Source organism: Ambystoma mexicanum, chromosome 12 (assembly GCF_040938575.1).
Source record: "Ambystoma mexicanum isolate Mex_15411 chromosome 12, UKY_AmexF1_1, whole genome shotgun sequence".
NCBI lineage: Eukaryota > Metazoa > Chordata > Amphibia > Caudata > Ambystomatidae > Ambystoma > Ambystoma mexicanum.
In genome coordinates, this window is record NC_090936.1 from 596,813,332 (window position 1) to 596,832,118 (window position 18,787).

Consider the following 18,787-nt stretch of genomic DNA (forward strand, 5'->3'; position numbering starts at 1 on the left):
GTTCTCAGTGCTGGTGTGAAGTGTTCTCTCTTAGTGAGTTTGAGGAGTAGTCTTGCTGCTGCGTTCTGTATTTGTTGTAGTTTGTTGTAGTGAGAGTGATGCTCACGCATCTTTGTTGTAAATCGTCCTGGGTGCTCAGCCGAGGGCTGATGCGCGTATGGAAGGAAGCAGAAGGGACATTTAAGAGTCCTACATAGCTGCATATCCTATAGGTATCAGTATGTAGGATCCATAGATGCCAGCTTTTAACATAGGACTTAATGGTCAAACACCCATGTGCTGCTCCAACCACCATGCCATGTTCCCTCCGAAACATGCATTATAAACATTCTGTGATTCTTTGAATAGAACCATACACTATCAAGGAGGTCTGTTGATGTCCTCCCTACCCAATACCCAATATCTGAGTCATGTCAGCTACAAAGACCAGAGTTCATTTCCAAACCTTGTAGAGCCAAGAACATACACCCAGTCACCGGAGCTATGAAGCTGCCCTTATTGTGTGGGTCCAGTCTTCATTTCACCTTCATTTTTAGTCAAGAAATGACATGGGGCTTGCTCTGTGCCCCATACAAATTCAGGCTCCCTTCAGGGCACCATAGCACCATCATTTCCCTGTCTAGAGATCCTAAGTATAGCTCTAAAAGGTGAGCGCTAGGAGTCCTTCTCTGTCATGTTAAGTGGACACTGTACTTATCAGTGCTAACATCTGTAACTTCAGCCACTTATCATGATGTGTAATTACCATGAAGTGTAATTCAGTGTTTTGAGATGACACAGATCCCAACTGGGAGAGTGCGGATTAAAAGACATGCACATAAGAACTTTCCTTGAAAGGACATCTCTTCTGTATTTCCCAGCTCTTTTAAAGTCTCTTTTCATTATCTAAAAAAATGAATCTGGAGCCAGAGAGGTTTCTTGGCAAAGGAGTAGGTTGGCAGAAATGCTCAGCAGTGCCATGCCTCCAACACTGTCTATTTAAATACAGAGTGGTCCACCTGCACACCTGTAGGTGCCTTGACACCTACTGATTGAGCTCTTTGGACTCAGGACTATTGTGAGCTTCTTGTGTGGTAACTTTTTCAGTGGGGTGGCGGGAGTGACTGGCATCAATCAAGCAGTGACCCTGTTTGAAATGTTAAAGGGTGATTTTGTGGCTTGCGTAAATCACCTTTTATATGCGGGTCGGACCTGCAAATCGCAGTCCAGTTAGCCGCTTTGTGGATGTCCTTTTATTCTCACTACACTGTGGGGAGAGGGGGCAACCTTCTCCCTGCCCTAGGTGGCCTTGTGGAGATTGAAATGGGACCCACTCCGAGTTCTTGTTTCCTTTTGACTCTCAACCAGTGCTTAGTTTGTAAAACAATAAGTGCCAGGGCTCAAATATTTTCTAACACATGCCACGTCAGGATGGGTAGCTCCCCGCCCTCTATTGCCACCTCCCACGATGCTCCCTATGCTGTCAACATATATGGGGTTGAAGCTGCGACTCCTACCGACTTATATTGGTTGATGGATGTACTCGCTCACTACGGCAGATGTGTAATTTTCAAATGCCAATCAACATACACATAAAATAAAATATTCTTCGTGACTTGACATGAGACAAACTTTTAAGTGTGTCTTTAAACACAATCATAATTTACATTTCGCTCTGATTCTATAGGTGTTTATTATATGTCGGAGACAATAAGTGCCAGGGCTCAGAAATAAGTGCCAGGGCTGAGCCCTGGCAAACACCCCCACATATTAAGCACTGCCCACTCCTGACTGCCTGAAGCGATGAGAGGGAGGGCCCAAGCAAGGTAGGCGGGTGGGTGTAGGGGGGGGATGCGTGGCAGGGCAGTGAGGCCGCATCACCTGGGTTATGCTGCAGCTATGTTGCTGCTTTGACTACACAACAGGGGAGAGTGGCTGAGATCAATGTGCAGATGTGCTATTTCAGGGGCCTGACTCACAAAGATTTGTACTAAATCATGTGATGTCTATGTGCACCTCACACTTGCAGCCACTACTTCATCACTGAGCCTAGGACTGGGGCGAATCTGGAGCACCTTTGAGATGCTCACGTGCAAATGCGATTCTCAGAAAGTTGCCAAAGGGCATCTCGGAGATGCACCGGTTTGAGGCTTTGGAATCAGGGGTGAGGTAGCAGGTGCACACCTGAGATGTTCAGATAAACCTCATTTGCTCCAAGGTAAACCTTTGTGAATCAGACCCTGGACCTCTATTGGGTTCTAAAAAAAAAAGCAGGAGTGTGTAGTGCTATATACAGGGGAGTTGCTAGGTCTGGAAAAGACCCGGGGCTAAGCTGATGTTGGAACTGTTGGGACTGGGGGCTAGCTAGTCTTTTGGCTGTAGCTCCTGAGATTCTATCCGGGGCTACAACCAAAAGATCGGGGGCTATAGCCCCCTTAGCCCCCCCCCCTAGCAACGCCCCAGGCTATATAATTTACGATCCTGTCAAATATACCATGCAGTTCTGTCTGAGTACCTTACAGATTAAATGCCCTTGTTTTGGTATGAGGCAAGACAAGGCAGTCTTCGAGGGCACCACCCGCTGGGGACTCTTTATCACCCCTACAAGCAGCTTTGAGTGTGTTCTGCTGGTAATGCTGTCGACAGGAGCTGCACACATCCTCCGATTGGCCCTGCAAATAGTTCCTCTGGCTACATCTGCATTTTCTCTGGCCTTCACCAACGAATGCTGTGTTGTTTGCACAATAAATGCCAACACTTGTCACTTGTCAAACATTGCTCTCAACATCTGTGCCTACCCATGTTCCATCTGTGAGCTCACGTCTTGCCTCTCTCCTCCCAGAACTCATCAGTCACATGATGGCAGAGCAACAGAAACTAGAGAAAGAGATGGAAGTCTTTCAGAGCAACCAGTCCCAGCTCATGGAGAAGTACAGCCTACTCGCGTAAGTCCGGAAACAGGTCTTTGGCGGCAGGGGAAGCCCAGCTTTGACAACAGTGACATTCTACCTTTGCATCACAACAAATGGTTGCACGTTTATTTTGGGATACAAGTCAGTAACCTTCCATAATTATATTAAATTCATTCGTATATTTTTCAGTTCTGTCATATTTATAATTACTGAAAAATATGTGTAGTTAATTTATCTTTGGCATATTTTAATAAATGCATTTATCGACGTTGTAAATAGATGAATTGTAAACTTAACTTGCAAGGTTTAGAGAATGGCTATTATAAAACATCTGTAATGCAATTGAATAATAAAATAAGGAATCTATGAATTTAATTATGGAATGTGTGCTGACTAGTATCCCAAAATAAACGTGCAAACATTTGATGTGATGCTTATATGTTTGGAGCCAGGATGTTGCACATTTTAAACAATGTCATCTTTATGTGTAATGTTTAATCTAGCTTTCCATACATGTCAAGTGGACCTGTGTTATCTCACGTGGCTTTTGTACTTCACAGTGACCATTACTGGTATAGATTGGTTGTGGCGACCATTAACTTCATGCATGTGATTCACAGTGACCCTTACTGGTATAGATTGGTTGTGGCAGCAGCTTCATGCATGTGATTCACAGTGACCATTACTGGTATAGATTGGTTGTGGCAGCAGCTTCATGCATGTGATTCACAGTGACCATTACTGGTATAGATTGGTTGTGGCAGCAGCTTCATGCATGTGATTCACAGTGACCCTTACTGGTATAGATTGGTTGTGGCAGCAGCTTCATGCATGTGATTCACAGTGACCATTACTGGTATAGATTGGTTGTGGCAGCAGCTTCATGCATGTGATTCACAGTGACCATTACTGGCACAGAAAGGAAACCTATCTATGCCGGCAATGGCCACTTCAGCAGCCTCTGCAGGAGATTTACATGACCAACCATACCAGTTGTATAGTTGGCCATGTAAATCCTTTGCAAAGATGCTATTCATTGCGCAAGCACACACACACACAAGTCCACACACTCTCATACTAATATAAGCATGCATACTTACATACATGCACACACAGCTTCTCACTCAACTAGTCCTGCACACACACAGTGCATTACATTCAAACACACGTACATGCGCAGTGATTCATACATTCATAACAACACATATATGCATTACAATACATACATGTTCCATACATTACAATACATACTTTCATCACAATATACATACATTAATTCCAAAACATGATACACACATATATCGCAATCAAACATACATTACCGTGCAAACAAACACTTACCAATGCCGTAGCTCTACACTCCAGGTTAGGGCACGACGAGGCAGCAGCATGGTGGCCGTGCAGTGATGGCGCACCCCAGAAGGACTTGAATGATTTAAGTTCTTCCGGGATGAACCAATGCCGCGCGTGCCGCAGCAAGAGCATGGTTGCTATGGTAACCCTGTCAGTGCTGTGCTGCGCCAAACAGGACGGTGCACCACTCACATGTATTCTTTTTTTTAATAGCAATGCTGGCTGGCGCTCATTAGCCATCCAGTGCTGATATTAAATATGTTTTTTAAAACTGTGAGTGGCTCCCTGTCCTGTGCAGCGCAGCACGCCACGCATGTGGTGATGTCTTTAGTTTTATTTTTAAATCAGGGCTGGCACATAGAGTCCCAGCCCTGCGGGAGATTGCTAGGGGGTGCATCAAGCACCAGGTGCGAGCCAGGAGGGGCAGTCCTCCAGTCAAGAGGAGGAAAGGCTGACACAGGCCTGGCGGGGGTTCAATCTGCGCCCATACTGCTGTCTTCATATATGGACACGGATGTAAGAAGGGGTCATAAGAAATGTTGACATTTTGGGGACAGTGTGTTAATAGTTAGGAGCATCCTATGCATGTGTTATTGATTATATTTAATTGAAACTTTTCTACAGACAGACCACCTTTTGAAAGGTCCAGCGAGACAGTAAGACGCTTGCCCCAAAAATGAAGTATCTGTCCGACATTCGGCTCAGGCCACTGATTGTAGAAATAGGCTACAATTTAAAATGCATTTTTAAAATGATTTAATGAATACCTTCTTTTCACCTTACAACATGCAGAGACAAAGAAACAATGTTTAAACTTTTCAGTGCCTACGACTTATTTAGGATGTTTATTTAGGTATGTCCAAATTAACATAGAAAAACATTAATTTAAAAGACACTAGGTGGCAGTGTTGCCTAATGCATTTATTTCCCCGTTGCAAGGCTCGGTACACTGTGTTTCAGCACAGCCTATTTGGCGCCGGCTAATTCGGCGCCTCACCCATTATTTTAACTGTCATTCATTCATAGTAACACAGTGGGCCTCATTACAAGTATGGTGGTAAGGCAACAATGGCACTGGTATCGCTACCGGCACCTTCGCTACCGTATCGCCATACTACGAGTTCTGCTCACGGGTGCCCTTGCAGCCACCAGGTCTGACCTGGTGGCCGTACCGGCACCCGCGAGCAGAACATGATGGTAGCACCGGTACCGTTATTAACGGTACCGGTGCTACCACCCTCCCCATTCCCATTGAGCCCAATGGGGCTCAAATGGGAATGGGGATGTACCGGGTCCGGCACCCGCAAAAGGGCAATTACCAGGTCCGGCTCGGCCTGAATAGCCCGGTAATTGCCCATTCGGGGGTGCCGGACCCGGATGCAAGTTTGGAGGTAGCCTTGCCGGTTTTACCGGCAAGGCTACCTCCAGCCTCGTAATGAGGCACAGTGTCTCTGAATCCTGGGCTGGCTAATTGTTATTCACAAACCCGATGACCCAGGTTGGCAGGGCAGGTCTATTTATACATTTTTATGAAAAACAATGAGATGCAAGGTGACATTCATGGGCACTGGTGCTGGCCATGTCCACACTTTTGCCTTTGGGTCCTTCCCCTCTCTCCTCAAGCACTCCCTTGTGCACCCCCTCCTTAAAAAGCCCTCTGCCAATCCTACCTTTCTGGCAAACTATCGCCTGAGCTCTATCACTCCTTTCCTGTGCAAACTCATGGAAAAGCTGGCCATCTCCCAGCTTACTTTCCAAACTGAATCTGTTGGTTATCTCCATGACAGTCAGTCTGGCTTCAGAGCAGCCAGAGGCATGGAAACTGCTCTCCTGAGCACGTGTGAAGACCTGCTCACTAATCTTGACCCTAGACTTCCTTCTGTCCTCATCCTCCTTGACCTGTCCTCTGCGGTTGAAACGTTCAATCACGCTATCCTGATCAAGCGACTCCGTAAGAACCTGGGCATCACGGATCAGGCCTTGAAGTGGTTGACCTCCTTCCTCTTGGACCGACCCTACCAGGTCCAACTTTGGCCCTTTATCTCCTCCACCTCTCTCTCCACATGTGGTGTTCCCCAGGGATCTGTCCTCTCATCCTGGCTCTTCAATGTCTACTTGGCCCCTTTGGCCCACCTGATCTCTACCTTTTGATCTAACTTTCAGTGTTATGCTGATGACACTGAGCTCCCTTGCAGGCTCCCCTCAGCCTCTTCTTCTCTCTCGCTCATTCCTGACTGTCTATCCGTGATTCAGGATTGGTGCACTGCAAATGATCTCTGCCTCAGTGCCAGTAATATGGAGATTTTTCTTATTGGGAACCCTGCTCCCACTTTCCCTCTCTCACTCTGGCCGCCCTCCTTGGGCCCTCTTCCTTTGCCTTCCTGTGAGGCTACAAACCTTGGTGTCAGCTTCGACTCCAGTCTCTCCTCACATCAAAGACCTTGCCAAGAAGGCCCACTACCAACTGCACCTCCTCAGATGTATTCTCCCTTTTCTCACTTGCCCGCAAAGGCTCACTGTCTCCAGAACCCTGGTTCTTTCTAGGCTGGACTACTGCAACAGCCTCTTTCTCAATCTGCCTTCCTTTACTCTCCGCCCTCTGCAACTAATCCAGAACAGGACAGCGAGACTTGTCCTTGGTCTCAAGCCCATGGACCACATCTCTCCAGCCCTAACATCTCTACACTGGCTCCCTGTGGCTACAAGGATCAAGTTCAAGACCCTCTGCATCATCCACAAGGCTTTCTGGGGCCGGGGTCTGCACTACATCCAACTTTCTCTTCCAAAATACCTTTCTTCTCGAGCCCTTCTCTCAGCTACCTCAAACGCTCTGATATTCAGAAGCTTCTCCAGGCAGAGAGTAGGGGGTAGATCTCTCTCCTCTGCAAGTGCCTCCCTCTGCAATGGCATCCCGGCCACTCTCAAACTTGTGCCAGACCACCTGAAGTTCCGGCAGCAGCTCAAGACTTTACTTTTCTCCTCTGCTTTCTCCCTCTCCCTCTCCTGCTGATCTACCTGTTCTCCTGTGCCGACTAGTTGCCTGGCTACCCCAGAGTCTACTGAGTACCAGGTTCCTCCGTGATCAGTCTCCCCTGCACTGCCTCCGGACCTTGCACGTACTTAGGGGCTCTAACTGTTACCCACAGTCCCTGGCCTCCTTGCACTTACCCAGAGCTGTGCTGTCCTGGCTACACTTACTCAGAGCAATGCTACCCTGATTGCACTTCCCCTTTCCCTCTCCCTGTCACTGCCCCTCGTCCCTTCCCCTTGCACTTTTACATCATAGCACTTGCACGATATGAATGAGAGAAGGTGTAGTAAGATCGTTTGTCTTGTCATCCCTCTGTCTTCCCTCCGTTGTCTTGCTGCGCCTAAAAACACTTGTGTACAGGCATGTTATAAATTACATATCGTATCATATCACACACTGCTCCACTCTGCCTGCTTGACATTGCTGCACATTCTCTCGTGTAATAACCAGCAGGGTGGGTTGACAACAACTGGACAGTCACCAGCCAACAGCCCCAACAGAGGGGAAAAAGCAGTGAAAAGACCAATGTTGACAGTGAGACCCAGTCATTAGTGCCAACCTATGCAAGCCAATCTTGCTGCAGTGTTTGACAGGTGACTCACCAGTTCAGTAATGATTTTCCCTACATTTGTCCATCAATTTACCACAGGAGGAAAATACGTTTGATATTTTTGTTCCTGCGAGTAGATGGTTAACATGCTCCTCTTGACACCAATAGGATTAGAGAAAAATGTTAACAATGATGTGTTTTAAAGAAACACTTCAACATTTATTTTATTTCAAGACACAACTAATGTTATGTTGATTTTACCCTCAATTAACCAGTGGGAGTTGGAGCTTTAACCCCAAATATAATGACACTGTATGGAGCCGCCGTGTGACACTGTACGAAGCAACAGTGGGTGGTGTCAACAGGAGACAGGGAGCTACCCGTCCTCCCCTGCAAGAAAATATTTGGGCCCTGGCACTTATTTTCTTACAAATAAAGCACTGGCTGGGATTGCACTGCAGTAATGATGTAGAGTTCTCTTGTTTTTAGTATTGGCTGAGAGGGGTTGTTTAATTACCATTTGTGAATGCAGTGGTCGAAGTGGACGTGAGTGGTTGGGAGCGGTGCTCCTCTACTTTTTTTTATTACGCTTTACTGTTCCTATACTTTTATTTTAAAAAGAAACCGTTCCGGAAGGGTTTCGTTTTAAAATAAAAGTGTAGGAAGAAGTTGAAACTTTCACTTTCAGTGCACTGCACTGAACATTCCCTTAAACAGCAGGCACATGTGTTTGTTTTGTGCGTGGGAGGGGACGTTGCGATGAGGTTTGTGTGGACCGGAGGCAGGCCAATAGGGGATATAGTTCCACTACTTCTTTTCGTACACTTCTACCGCTGTGTGAGTGGCTCGGCCAGTGTGCGTATTAAGAGGTGAAAAGTAGATTTTGCGGATGATAGTAGGAGGGCAGTCAATGGAGGTCCTGATGGGCATTTGGTATGTCTTATCCTTTGCAGCCGTGCAAACGTCCTGGTAGTGGGGCACCTCAGAGTAAAGTCACTCTGTGGAGAATTCTGGAGCATCTCACAGTGGGGAGAAACTCCAGCAGAGGATAGGAAGCAACATATGGGGCCAAATTCACAATGGGGCAAAAATAACGGCAGAAGACAACCAGGAGCCGACAGTGGAGACACGCAAGAGCAAATCACAAGCGAGAAAAATGGCAGGGTGGGAACACCTAAGAGCAAATAAATAAGGGGCCATCCAGGAGTAGAGCCACGGTGCGAACCTGACGGTGTGGGAGACCCCAGAGCTGACAACAGTGGGAACTCTCGGCGCCGTGACATGGTGTGCACCTGGAGGTGCACAGCGGCAGTGCACATAGTGCATTACTGTGGTGGGAGTGTCTTGGAGAAAATGTCAGCATGGCTCATACGAGCAAATGACACTGGGTGTTACCTGGGACCCAAACAGGGCAACACAATGGGCAATGTAGGGGTGGATCGACGGAAGGTGAATACCTTGCGATAGGACCCTTAGCAGTTACTCCTCGTAGTGCTGCGCGACCCCCCCCCCCCCCGAAGTAGATTCTTTGTGGTTCACCTATTCTTGTTTGTGTGACTTAGTGAACCTGTGCAGTTGGTCAAGTGCTTCTCTCTGGCTCATTGTGTTGTAGTAAGTTGGAAAAAGGCCCTGCAGCCTAGGTTCCACGGCCAACATCCGTGGATGTGCTACAGTAATAGTGGCACCTGAACCCGCAGTTCAGGTGAGAAAATGCAGGTTGTGTGACGTGTAGTCAATGAATGGCTTCTGTTTTGGCGTTGAGCTGCCCCAGGGTCTCCACCTGCCATCTGGTTTGAGGTTTACGCCTGAGAGTCATTCTTTGGAGGGTTCATGGTGGTCACCCTCTCCTACGTTCATCTGTGGGATCATCCTGGAGATAACCTTGTTGGCGTTTATCCGGATGTGTATGTTGGAGGTTACATTCGGTTCTGTGAATTTGTGGCTGCAGTTTGTTGGATCTGGAATTAGCGCCAGTTTTGTACTGAACCACCGAACTGGTAATGGCTTTGTAATCTTCTGTGTTAACATGTATTGTTATGGGTCAGAGGATCAACAATGGACTCACGCGGTAACAGGGCGGTAGCAAAGCAGGTTTATCATGCTGTAGGCTCGGTAGGGGCCAAAGTGAAAAAAAGAAACCACAGTAGGGTGCATTTCCTGAAACACAGAGGGTTTGTTGAAAAGGATTGCATGCCGTGTTCTCAGTTTGGACGTTGCAATGAGGTCCCTTGCCTCATTTAGGTATTAGGGTCATGACTCATGAGGTTGGTGTCTCCCCAATGTAGCGGGGGCTGGACCTAGGACTGCTATGGGTAGGATCTCAAACACACTCCCACATAGGTTAGGGGCAGATGCATGCAGCCCTCTTTCTGACCATACCCCAAATGAAACGGAGGCACCCAGTGGGCACATACCTCTCTCTATCATAGCCACTTACCTCTGGTACCCTTATTGGACCTCTTCCCAATCAGGGAACCCACACAAACAGACCCATATGTCCACTATGCCTTTTAGAATTGCCATTGAAGGCTGGGATGATGAAAGGTGAGTTGGCTCCATTATAAAAAGCTACGCACCCAGGCCTTCAAAACAAAAGTGTAGCCCCTACGCTCTTGGACCAAATCCTTAATTCTGTTTAATCCATTTTTAGAGAGGTAAACTCCCGGTAGCCGGGAAGGGTCCTTTTATCGAAGCCTCTGACACGGGATACAGAGATGTGGACAGAAGAGAACAGGCCGAACCCAATTGGTATGCGGGCCAGAAACCTTCACCCCTCACTGAAACCTACACATACGGAGGGCTTGCACACTTGTCGAACCCTGTGTCTGAAGACGGACCCTAGGTCCCCAGTTAGGCCATGTGGGAGTTGGAAGAGCTGGGGGTGCTCAGAGAGACCAGTTGGAGTTGCGGAGAAGACTGGAGTTCTGAGGCGGTGTGGCAACGAGAGAAGAAGGCTGGCAGGAGAGGCTGCAGGGACCCATGAAGTTGGAGAGCCCTTAAAGTACAGGGTGCGAGAAGGCTGGTGTGTGAAGACTTAAAGAGGAAGGTGATAACTGAACGAGGAGCTGGTAATAAAGGGAAGGTGGTAGTAGAGAGAAGGGGGTAACATCAAAATGAGGTGATCATGAAATGGTAACCAGTGATTACATTGCAGGATAAAATAAAGAGAGAGTAAATGAAGGGGTAAAAATGATGAATTACAAAAATAAATAGGGTAATAAACAATGACAGGGTGAAAGAATAATGAAATGTAGGCAATAATATAGTATTGCCGGTTTGAAAAATAATACAAAAAAAGGACACAGTTTACAAAATAAAATATATCTGGGGTTAAGGGAGGCTTCAGGGGTCAATGAGAGAAGGTGGGCCGGGGTAACCCTCTGTTAAAAGGTACTCTTTAGCTTAACTGTAGGAAGAATACATGTTAGGAAAGGTATTTGAAAACATTTATAGCAAAGGATGCGTATTAGAAAAAAAATCCACTAGATGGCACTATGAGACCATAGAAGGTCTCACAGTGTGTAGAAAATAGGCGCGTTGTTTTGTTGCACTATATTTTTTATAATAATGTATTTATATTAAAAAGGCATCTCCTGATTTTTTCAGCAAGAAAATCATATATAACCAATAAAATGACTTATAACATCTGAAGGAAGTGATACTAAAGTGGTAACAGGAGGCGATGATACCTATATACATGGAGACATACATAGATACATAAATACATAATGTGACAAGGTTACGGCCAAGAAGAGTGGGGCGAGAGACCCTAGGAACCGAGGAGACCATCCGCTACGTGTCACTGACCCAGAGGTGTAAATGGTGTCTATGAACAGAAAAGGGAAGACCCCCCCCCCCCGGAAGAATCAGAAATGCTCCCTTTCCACAGGCTCGTGGGTGCAGGCACATTGTCACGTGCATGTGACTGGGACCAAGAAGTACCCCAAGCACAGGTTTTAAGTTTCCAACAGATTTATTGGCCATAAACAATGCAAGTTTACTCCACTAGGATCCAAACTCAAATATTCTGCCAGGGTGTGCCCTACGCCTCTGGGGTTTTCTGCTAAGTAAAGTTTATTTATCATTTATAAAGCGCTCACACAGCCCGCAGGCATCGAGGCGCTGTTACAGGAATTGTTTGTTTTTTCTTAGTTGCGTAATTGTGTTTTTTTTTTGTCTTAGTTGCGTATTTATAATGCGCTTAAACACCCAGAGGTTTTTAAGCGCGGACCCGGGGATCGAACCTGTTGTTGCGTCGTGTCGTCTTGCTTCCAAGACGCGCACGCTGCCGCTGAGCTATCCTCCCGGGACTAAACCAAAGCAGTAGTCCAAGTCCCAACTTTGGTGAAGCCTCCCCGGCCTTGCTGCTATCGGAGCCTCTCCCAGCATCCAGGAATTTAGCAAACATGAACAGGGAGGGAGACCTGCAACAAAGGAAGACAACCTCTGCCGCTGCTCAGTGCCAGTCAGCTGGCATCTAGTTTGGAGCCGCTGATCTGGTACCCCGATAGGCTCTGGTACCGAATCTCAGTGGCCCACGGAGTTCACTCAGGTGCTCTGGGTGGCCCACTAATATCATGTTCTGCAGCAATAAAGGGGAACAATGTGCAAGTCCAGCAGCCCCCCCTTTTTCTTGTAAACATACACTGTACCATTGTGAGTCCTGGAAGGAAGAACGAGTTAAACCTATCAAAACCTGTGTTAAGAACCGCTGCTCTCTTTATAGCAAGGTGGGTGGTGGCGGTGGGAATATGCCGGGTGCCGCAAAGAGTGTGCCCAGGTAAGGGGGAGACTAAGCCAGGCGTCATGGGCTTTTGGAGTCACTGTCCCGGGAGGATAGCTCAGCGGCAACGTGCTTGCCTCGGAAACAAGATGACACGAAGCACCACAGGTTCGATCCCCGGGTCTGTGCTTAGAAACCTCTGGGTATTAAGCGCGTTATAAATACGCAATCAAGAGACATATTCCTGTAACACCGCCTCGATGCCCCCGGGCTGTGTGAGCGCTTTAAAAATCCAAATAAATAAATAAATACTGTGACTCTCCTCCTCTTCCTCCACAAAACTCGTGGCCTCATGAAGACCATGACACCTAGGAGTGACGTAGTTCAGGGGAAGCTGCTCCACGTGCAGAGAGCCCCGCTCCACACCTTAGGGTTACCCGGGGGTGTGGAAATTAAAAATGTTTATGGTCTTATTTGGTTGTTGGTGGAAGGGGAACTAAGTGACTGGGCCCCTTTAAGTGATCCTTTGTGTTGGGCTGCGCTGCAAGAAGGACGCGACACCGGTTCGTGAAGGACCTTCACTTTATTATTTTCTTCACTAGACGTTTACAGAAAGCAACTGCCGTTCCAACACGTGACTGATACGTCACTCCGTCGCGTATGCGTGCCCTTAAAGGGGCAGCACCACACTCCCATTCCTCCCGCTTCCCACCTGTGGCCTTGGCAGTGCCACTCCCCCTTCACAGACATGCATGGGTCCATACTCTGTGGCAACTCTGCGTACTTGAACATATGAAACACATGGATTTCCCTTTTTAAAGGCAATAAAGGAAGCAGATCCTAGAATCCTGCGATAAGAGCGGCCATTATGTTCTGACCTGGGACTTTTCAACAAAAAGAACATCGTCCGATTTTTTTGGTCTGAGCCCCCCAACTCGATCTTTTCAGTGCAGCGGTACATACATGTACATGTCTCTGTGGCTTTTTTGAAAAAAACAGATGTTGCAGCCAATGTCGGCTTGAGTTCCTATCTAGAGCGAAGCCTTTGTGCCTCTCTGGTTCCTTTCTCAGATGGCCAAGGGTCTGCACCAGGGGTGCCTGTATTGTGGCTGCAGCAATATATGTACAATTCCGAGAAATAAAGTTGGTACCCTTTAGTGCGCTCCTTGGGAAGAATTACTCAATCACTTGGTTGTGTTAATTCCAATTTGTTTATTCAGTATAGGTTCTGGATACTCCATACACTTAAAGTTTCAATAAACAAACTTTGTCTCCCAAATTGTCTCCCAACACGTGTTTCCCCATGACTTTAGCCACGGTTCCTCAGGGGAGATTCCTTGTCATGTTTCTCATAATTCTGATTCAGTATTGATTGGTATTCAATTTTCTTTCTCATCGGCTCTCTATTTGTCTTCCTTTTGTTCTTTTTCCCTTTTTTTTCCTTTTTTTTCTTTTTTTCTTTTTTTCTTTTTTCCCTTGTGTGTAGATTCTTGTGGATTCAAAGATGTTCCTTTCTCTCGGTACGATTGCCTCTGTGCATCCGTGGTCCATCCGTGGCTGTATACTGGTGTAGTACATAAGCACACGGACACATTATAGAAGTAGAGAGATCACAAACTAAATCGAAGTATGTTTTTAGTTTTGGGTATACAATATGCTTATCTATGATGTGAGGATAGGCTGTCTTACCTTTTGATTGAGAGCTTTTTTTTTTTCCAATTCACCCACAGGGCCAAAGTGGAGCCACTCATTAAACTGAAGGAGTCCTGCTACGCGCAGCTGGCGAGCATCAGCAGGGGAAGTGCTGCTTCCGCCGGAAGCCAAAGGGCAGAAGAGAAAGGTAGCGTACACGTGGGCACGTTCCGAAGCATGCGTCGCTTCTCGCTGTGCGCCTTGCGTGGGGATTTGGGGCCTTTAAGCTCTAGTTCTCCATTCATCTGCTCCTTTTCAGAGGGGACAAGTCACCGGCCCCCATTTAGCCAGACAAGTGGATGCAATTCAATGATGTCAAGTCACCGGAATGTCAGAGTAAGTTTGAGTCAATATGCTCTGATGACATCAAGTAAACATACAGGGCAGTATTGGTACCCCTTCAAGTACCAGTTCTGCCCTAGATTTCTGTATGTGTGTATGTATGTATGCGTTTGGCATTGCACAACTGTTTTTATTCTGTGAAGATGACATCAAGGAGAGGATCATTATATGACATGTCACTCAGATGGCATCAAAGTACCCCCATTCCAGGGCAGACGTTGGAAGAGTGGGATCACAACAGCATCAGGAAAACAGTCCTCAATATTAGCACTCTTCTCTCCTGGTGCAGCTGACTGTACCCGGATCTTCATGGCCGGAGGAAGCACAGCACCGGATTGCCGCGCAGATGCATGGTTCTGACACTGCCCAGTCTCCTCTTGGCATTCAAGCAAAAGGGCTGTGGAGCCCAGGCTCTCCCCATGTCCATGTTCAAATGCTCGGGATAAGTATTCCGGAAAGAATAAGGACGATGGGCCTCATTTTGAGTTTGGTGCTAAATCTGCTGAATTACTGCCCAAATCGTTTACGGGTTGCCACTCTATCCAACATGATAATTATACAAGGTAGAGTGATTGTGCAAAACATTTAATAAACTAAAGTTGCTCAGTATATTCCTAATTAAATACAAGGCTACTTCGTTATTCATATTTAAGGCTAAGGGTTTAACTATATTTATTCTTCCATCATTTCCGTCTGCATTTATCCATATTTACTTTTTTAACCATTTTATCTGGATGTAATCCACATTTATTATTCGTCATATGAACAGAAAATTTAAAACGATTATTTTTCTGCATTTGTTGTAATTAAACAATGCATTTTGTAAAACACACGTTCAGACATACGGGACACAAATGGAACTAAGTTGTTCTGCATCAGTGTCGGCTCCATTCTTATCATTGCAGCAAATGGCCGTTCCTGTGATTGCTGCTGACCTAAGGTGTATGTTGGCAGCAATTACGAGAACTTCCAAACTATTTTCACAGAACGTTTACACTCTGGTTGCTGCCATTCTACAATGCCATTGGCCAGAAGGGCTTGAGTTACAGCAGGGTGAAGTAAGCAGAAAGACCTGATTTTCAGTTGTTTCTGTTTTGCTTATAAAGACAGAAAGCAGATTGATTGCCATCTGTATTCTGTGTAAAAATCATCAAGAACCGAAAATAGGGGACCTTATTTATAATTCTGGATATACTCACACTGTCACAGAGTAAACAGGTGCCTTCTGAGGCAGGGTCTGCTCCTACAGCTGAAAGGCTCAAAGAGTACTTGACCAGAAAACAGGGTGCGCCTACCACTGGTTGCCCAGATTCCCCATAGAGAAGAACTATCTAGAACAGCAGGAGGTGCCCATCAGCAGGAAGTTTGATCTCTGTGGGAAAGGAGACGGACATTCAAAGGGACCCCAGTGTCCATTCTGGAGGACCTGAGTGAGCTGCAATAGCTACTTGCAGGAGACTGCGATCAGGAGAACAATACAAAAGTGCCGCTGATGCCACTGTTGGTGACGGGGGAACTTTTTGAGAATGTAGGGATTGCCATAGCTGGTACCAACTGACCCAACAGCAACCACTGGAACCAGTTCATCTTGGTGGTCATGGACTACACAACCTGGTAAAGTGATGCTGTTCCCCTGAAAAAGCCAAACCTGCTCTGTGGCACCGAAGGTTATGATAAGGATTTCCACGATGGTTGGTTTCCTGAAAGGTTGTTTCCAACCGGATTTGCAACTTTGTCTGCTTACGGCAGGCATTGTGAATGGACTTTGTAGTGACCAATATGTTCTCCAGAGATGGACACCTCCGGAGCAATGGTCTAGTGGAGTGCTTCTTTAAGAGCAAGATAGGTTTTTTATAGCATCCGTGAGGAGAAACTAGGATCTTCTTTTGTCATGCTTGTTATCATCTATAACTAATCGAAAAAAAGGAAGGACCCAGCCCTTTCAAATCTCTCTTTGTACGGTCTGCGAGGTCCCCTCCACCCGCTGGCCTGGGAAGGTTGGGAAGGAATCTACTGCAGTCTTACCCAGGATGTGGTGGATTGTATTGCTGGCCCTCTGTAAGAAAAAGCTATCCCAGCTCATGCAGAAAGCACAACGTAACCTCAATCCAATCTAGCCATGGTTTAATTAGCAAGTTACCATTTCAGGTTATCAGAAAGGCAACTACATTCACAAGTTGGAGCCTATGTAGCCAAGGAGTACAGGGGGGCAGGACGTATGTTAATATCGCCCCTAACTTCACAACAAGGTATCAGGAGGGCTCCATGTGATAATGTCCCCGCAAAAATGTCACCTGGCAAAATGTTGGCGAAAGGTTTTCAATTTTTACATTATTTTCAAGGTAAACGGGTGACACCCGTACAACCCCCAAAATGCCCTTTCCTCATATCCCGATATATATGGTCACCATATATAATGTTGCCATGACCTTTTCCTGGTGACATTATGAAGGGCGACCATAGATATGGGGACAATATTACCGGATACCATCAGGACTGTGGGGTTTATCACCATGAATATCTCCTGCTGTTTTCCATGATCCCACGACTAACACTCTGGTGTAAACACAGTGTAGTAAGTGGAGGCAATTTTCCATCACGAGTAAGGGCAATGAGATGTCAAATAAGGTCAGAGAACATTTACAACCTGGGGTTAGATCAGTTTCTGGGCACCTTCAATTTGACCGCACGGTAATAACACAAAGCGTTCACCCCTGCGACAAGAACAAAACGTCATTCTTTACCCCCGAGGCCATGCGCCAGTTTAAGGTCATGTGTTTTGGGTTAAGAAATTCATCTGCTAAATCCCAGAGATTGACAAACCATGCTCCAAACTGTTTAGCTTTGTGCGATAACATTGCGGTCTTAAGCAGAAATTGAGAAGAGCACTTTACACGGGAGGATAGCTCAAGGGAAAAACTTTGTCTGGGGAACCAGCCAATGCATAGCAACACAGGTTTGAATCCCAGGATCGCGCTTAGAAACTGGTTCCCGGTATTGAGCGCATTCTAAAAGAATCATTATAATTTACCCACTTCATGAAGATGAGTTGATGTTGTGGGAACTGTAGAAAACTCAGCTTCCCACTCAAGCTTCTAAGTGTCACAGGGGCAGAGCTCAGTCATCGACCATGGGCACAAGGTTAGTATGGAGAAGCAATGTCTCTCCATGCCAGTCTTGACTCTAAGACACCCATCACTCTTTTGGTAACATGAGAATGACCGTGAGACCATGGAAACTCCTCTCACAGCAATAAGAAAGATTAAAAAAAAATGTTTTTAAATAAAAAAATAAAATGTAAGAAGGTTGTTTGGACTAAACTTGCGAGGACCACATCACTCCACCACTTAAAGCACTCAACTGGCTGAAGCTGGCATCCCTTTTAAAACACTTTTCATCATTACCCAGAGCTTATTTGGGACTTCCGCCTGACTAAATCGAGCATAAACTTCTCAAGCATTGCCCTGCCAGACTCCAAAGATCAATGGTCTCCATGGCACTCACTGTGCTCCTACCAGGAAAAAGATATTCAGGGAATAGGTCCCTGAATACAGCAGGAGCTAGCCAATCATCCCACCAGCCTTGGAGCAATTGACAATCGCCTGCTTTTCAGAAAGAGACTGAAAATCATTCTGGCCAAAAAACATTAGACTGTAGACTGTTCAACTCCCTACTGCTTTTCTGTGCCCTTACCATGTGGCCTACCCAAATACTGGCACATGGTAGTGAGATGGGCAGCATTGTCATTACAAGCTCGTAGCATAGCTTTCTACTCCTCTTGCTTATGTATGTCTGCCCTCTCCTTCCTATGCACTTCCACTTAATATTTGTATTTGATACTACTGTATTTTTGAGCACTTGTCTCACTCTGCACCCATTAACCTGCACGTCACTGGTCTGCAATGTCCCAGGGTTGAAAATGATCAGATCCCTTTCCACTTCCCGCTCAATCCCCCCCTTCTATCCCTTCTGCTTGCAGAGGTACAAAGTGATTGTGTTCGCAGATGGCGGTACATTAAACACCAATATATAAATTAAATAAATAATTGTGCCATCAGATGTCCCCTGCAAATCCCCTGTACTTCAAATACCAGACTTTGCTCAGCCTGTGACAGTCCTGATCCAGGCACCCGACATTGGGAGTGGAAACTGTGCAATCACAGCTTCATGAAAATAGTAGAACCCAAACTTTAGCATTAATCTAT

At 46.3% G+C, this 18,787-nt stretch overlaps 1 protein-coding gene across 1 annotated transcript in view; it reads left to right on the forward strand.

Moving 5' to 3' along the window:
• The window catches only part of LOC138513860 (Golgi membrane protein 1-like), a 191,322-nt gene that overhangs the window by 122,103 nt on the left and 50,432 nt on the right, over positions 1-18,787 (forward strand). The window contains exons 5-6 of the mRNA XM_069628975.1: positions 2,822-2,924; positions 14,279-14,388. Coding sequence (XP_069485076.1) covers positions 2,822-2,924; positions 14,279-14,388 — 213 coding nt within the window. The remainder of the gene's footprint in view (positions 1-2,821; positions 2,925-14,278; positions 14,389-18,787) is intronic.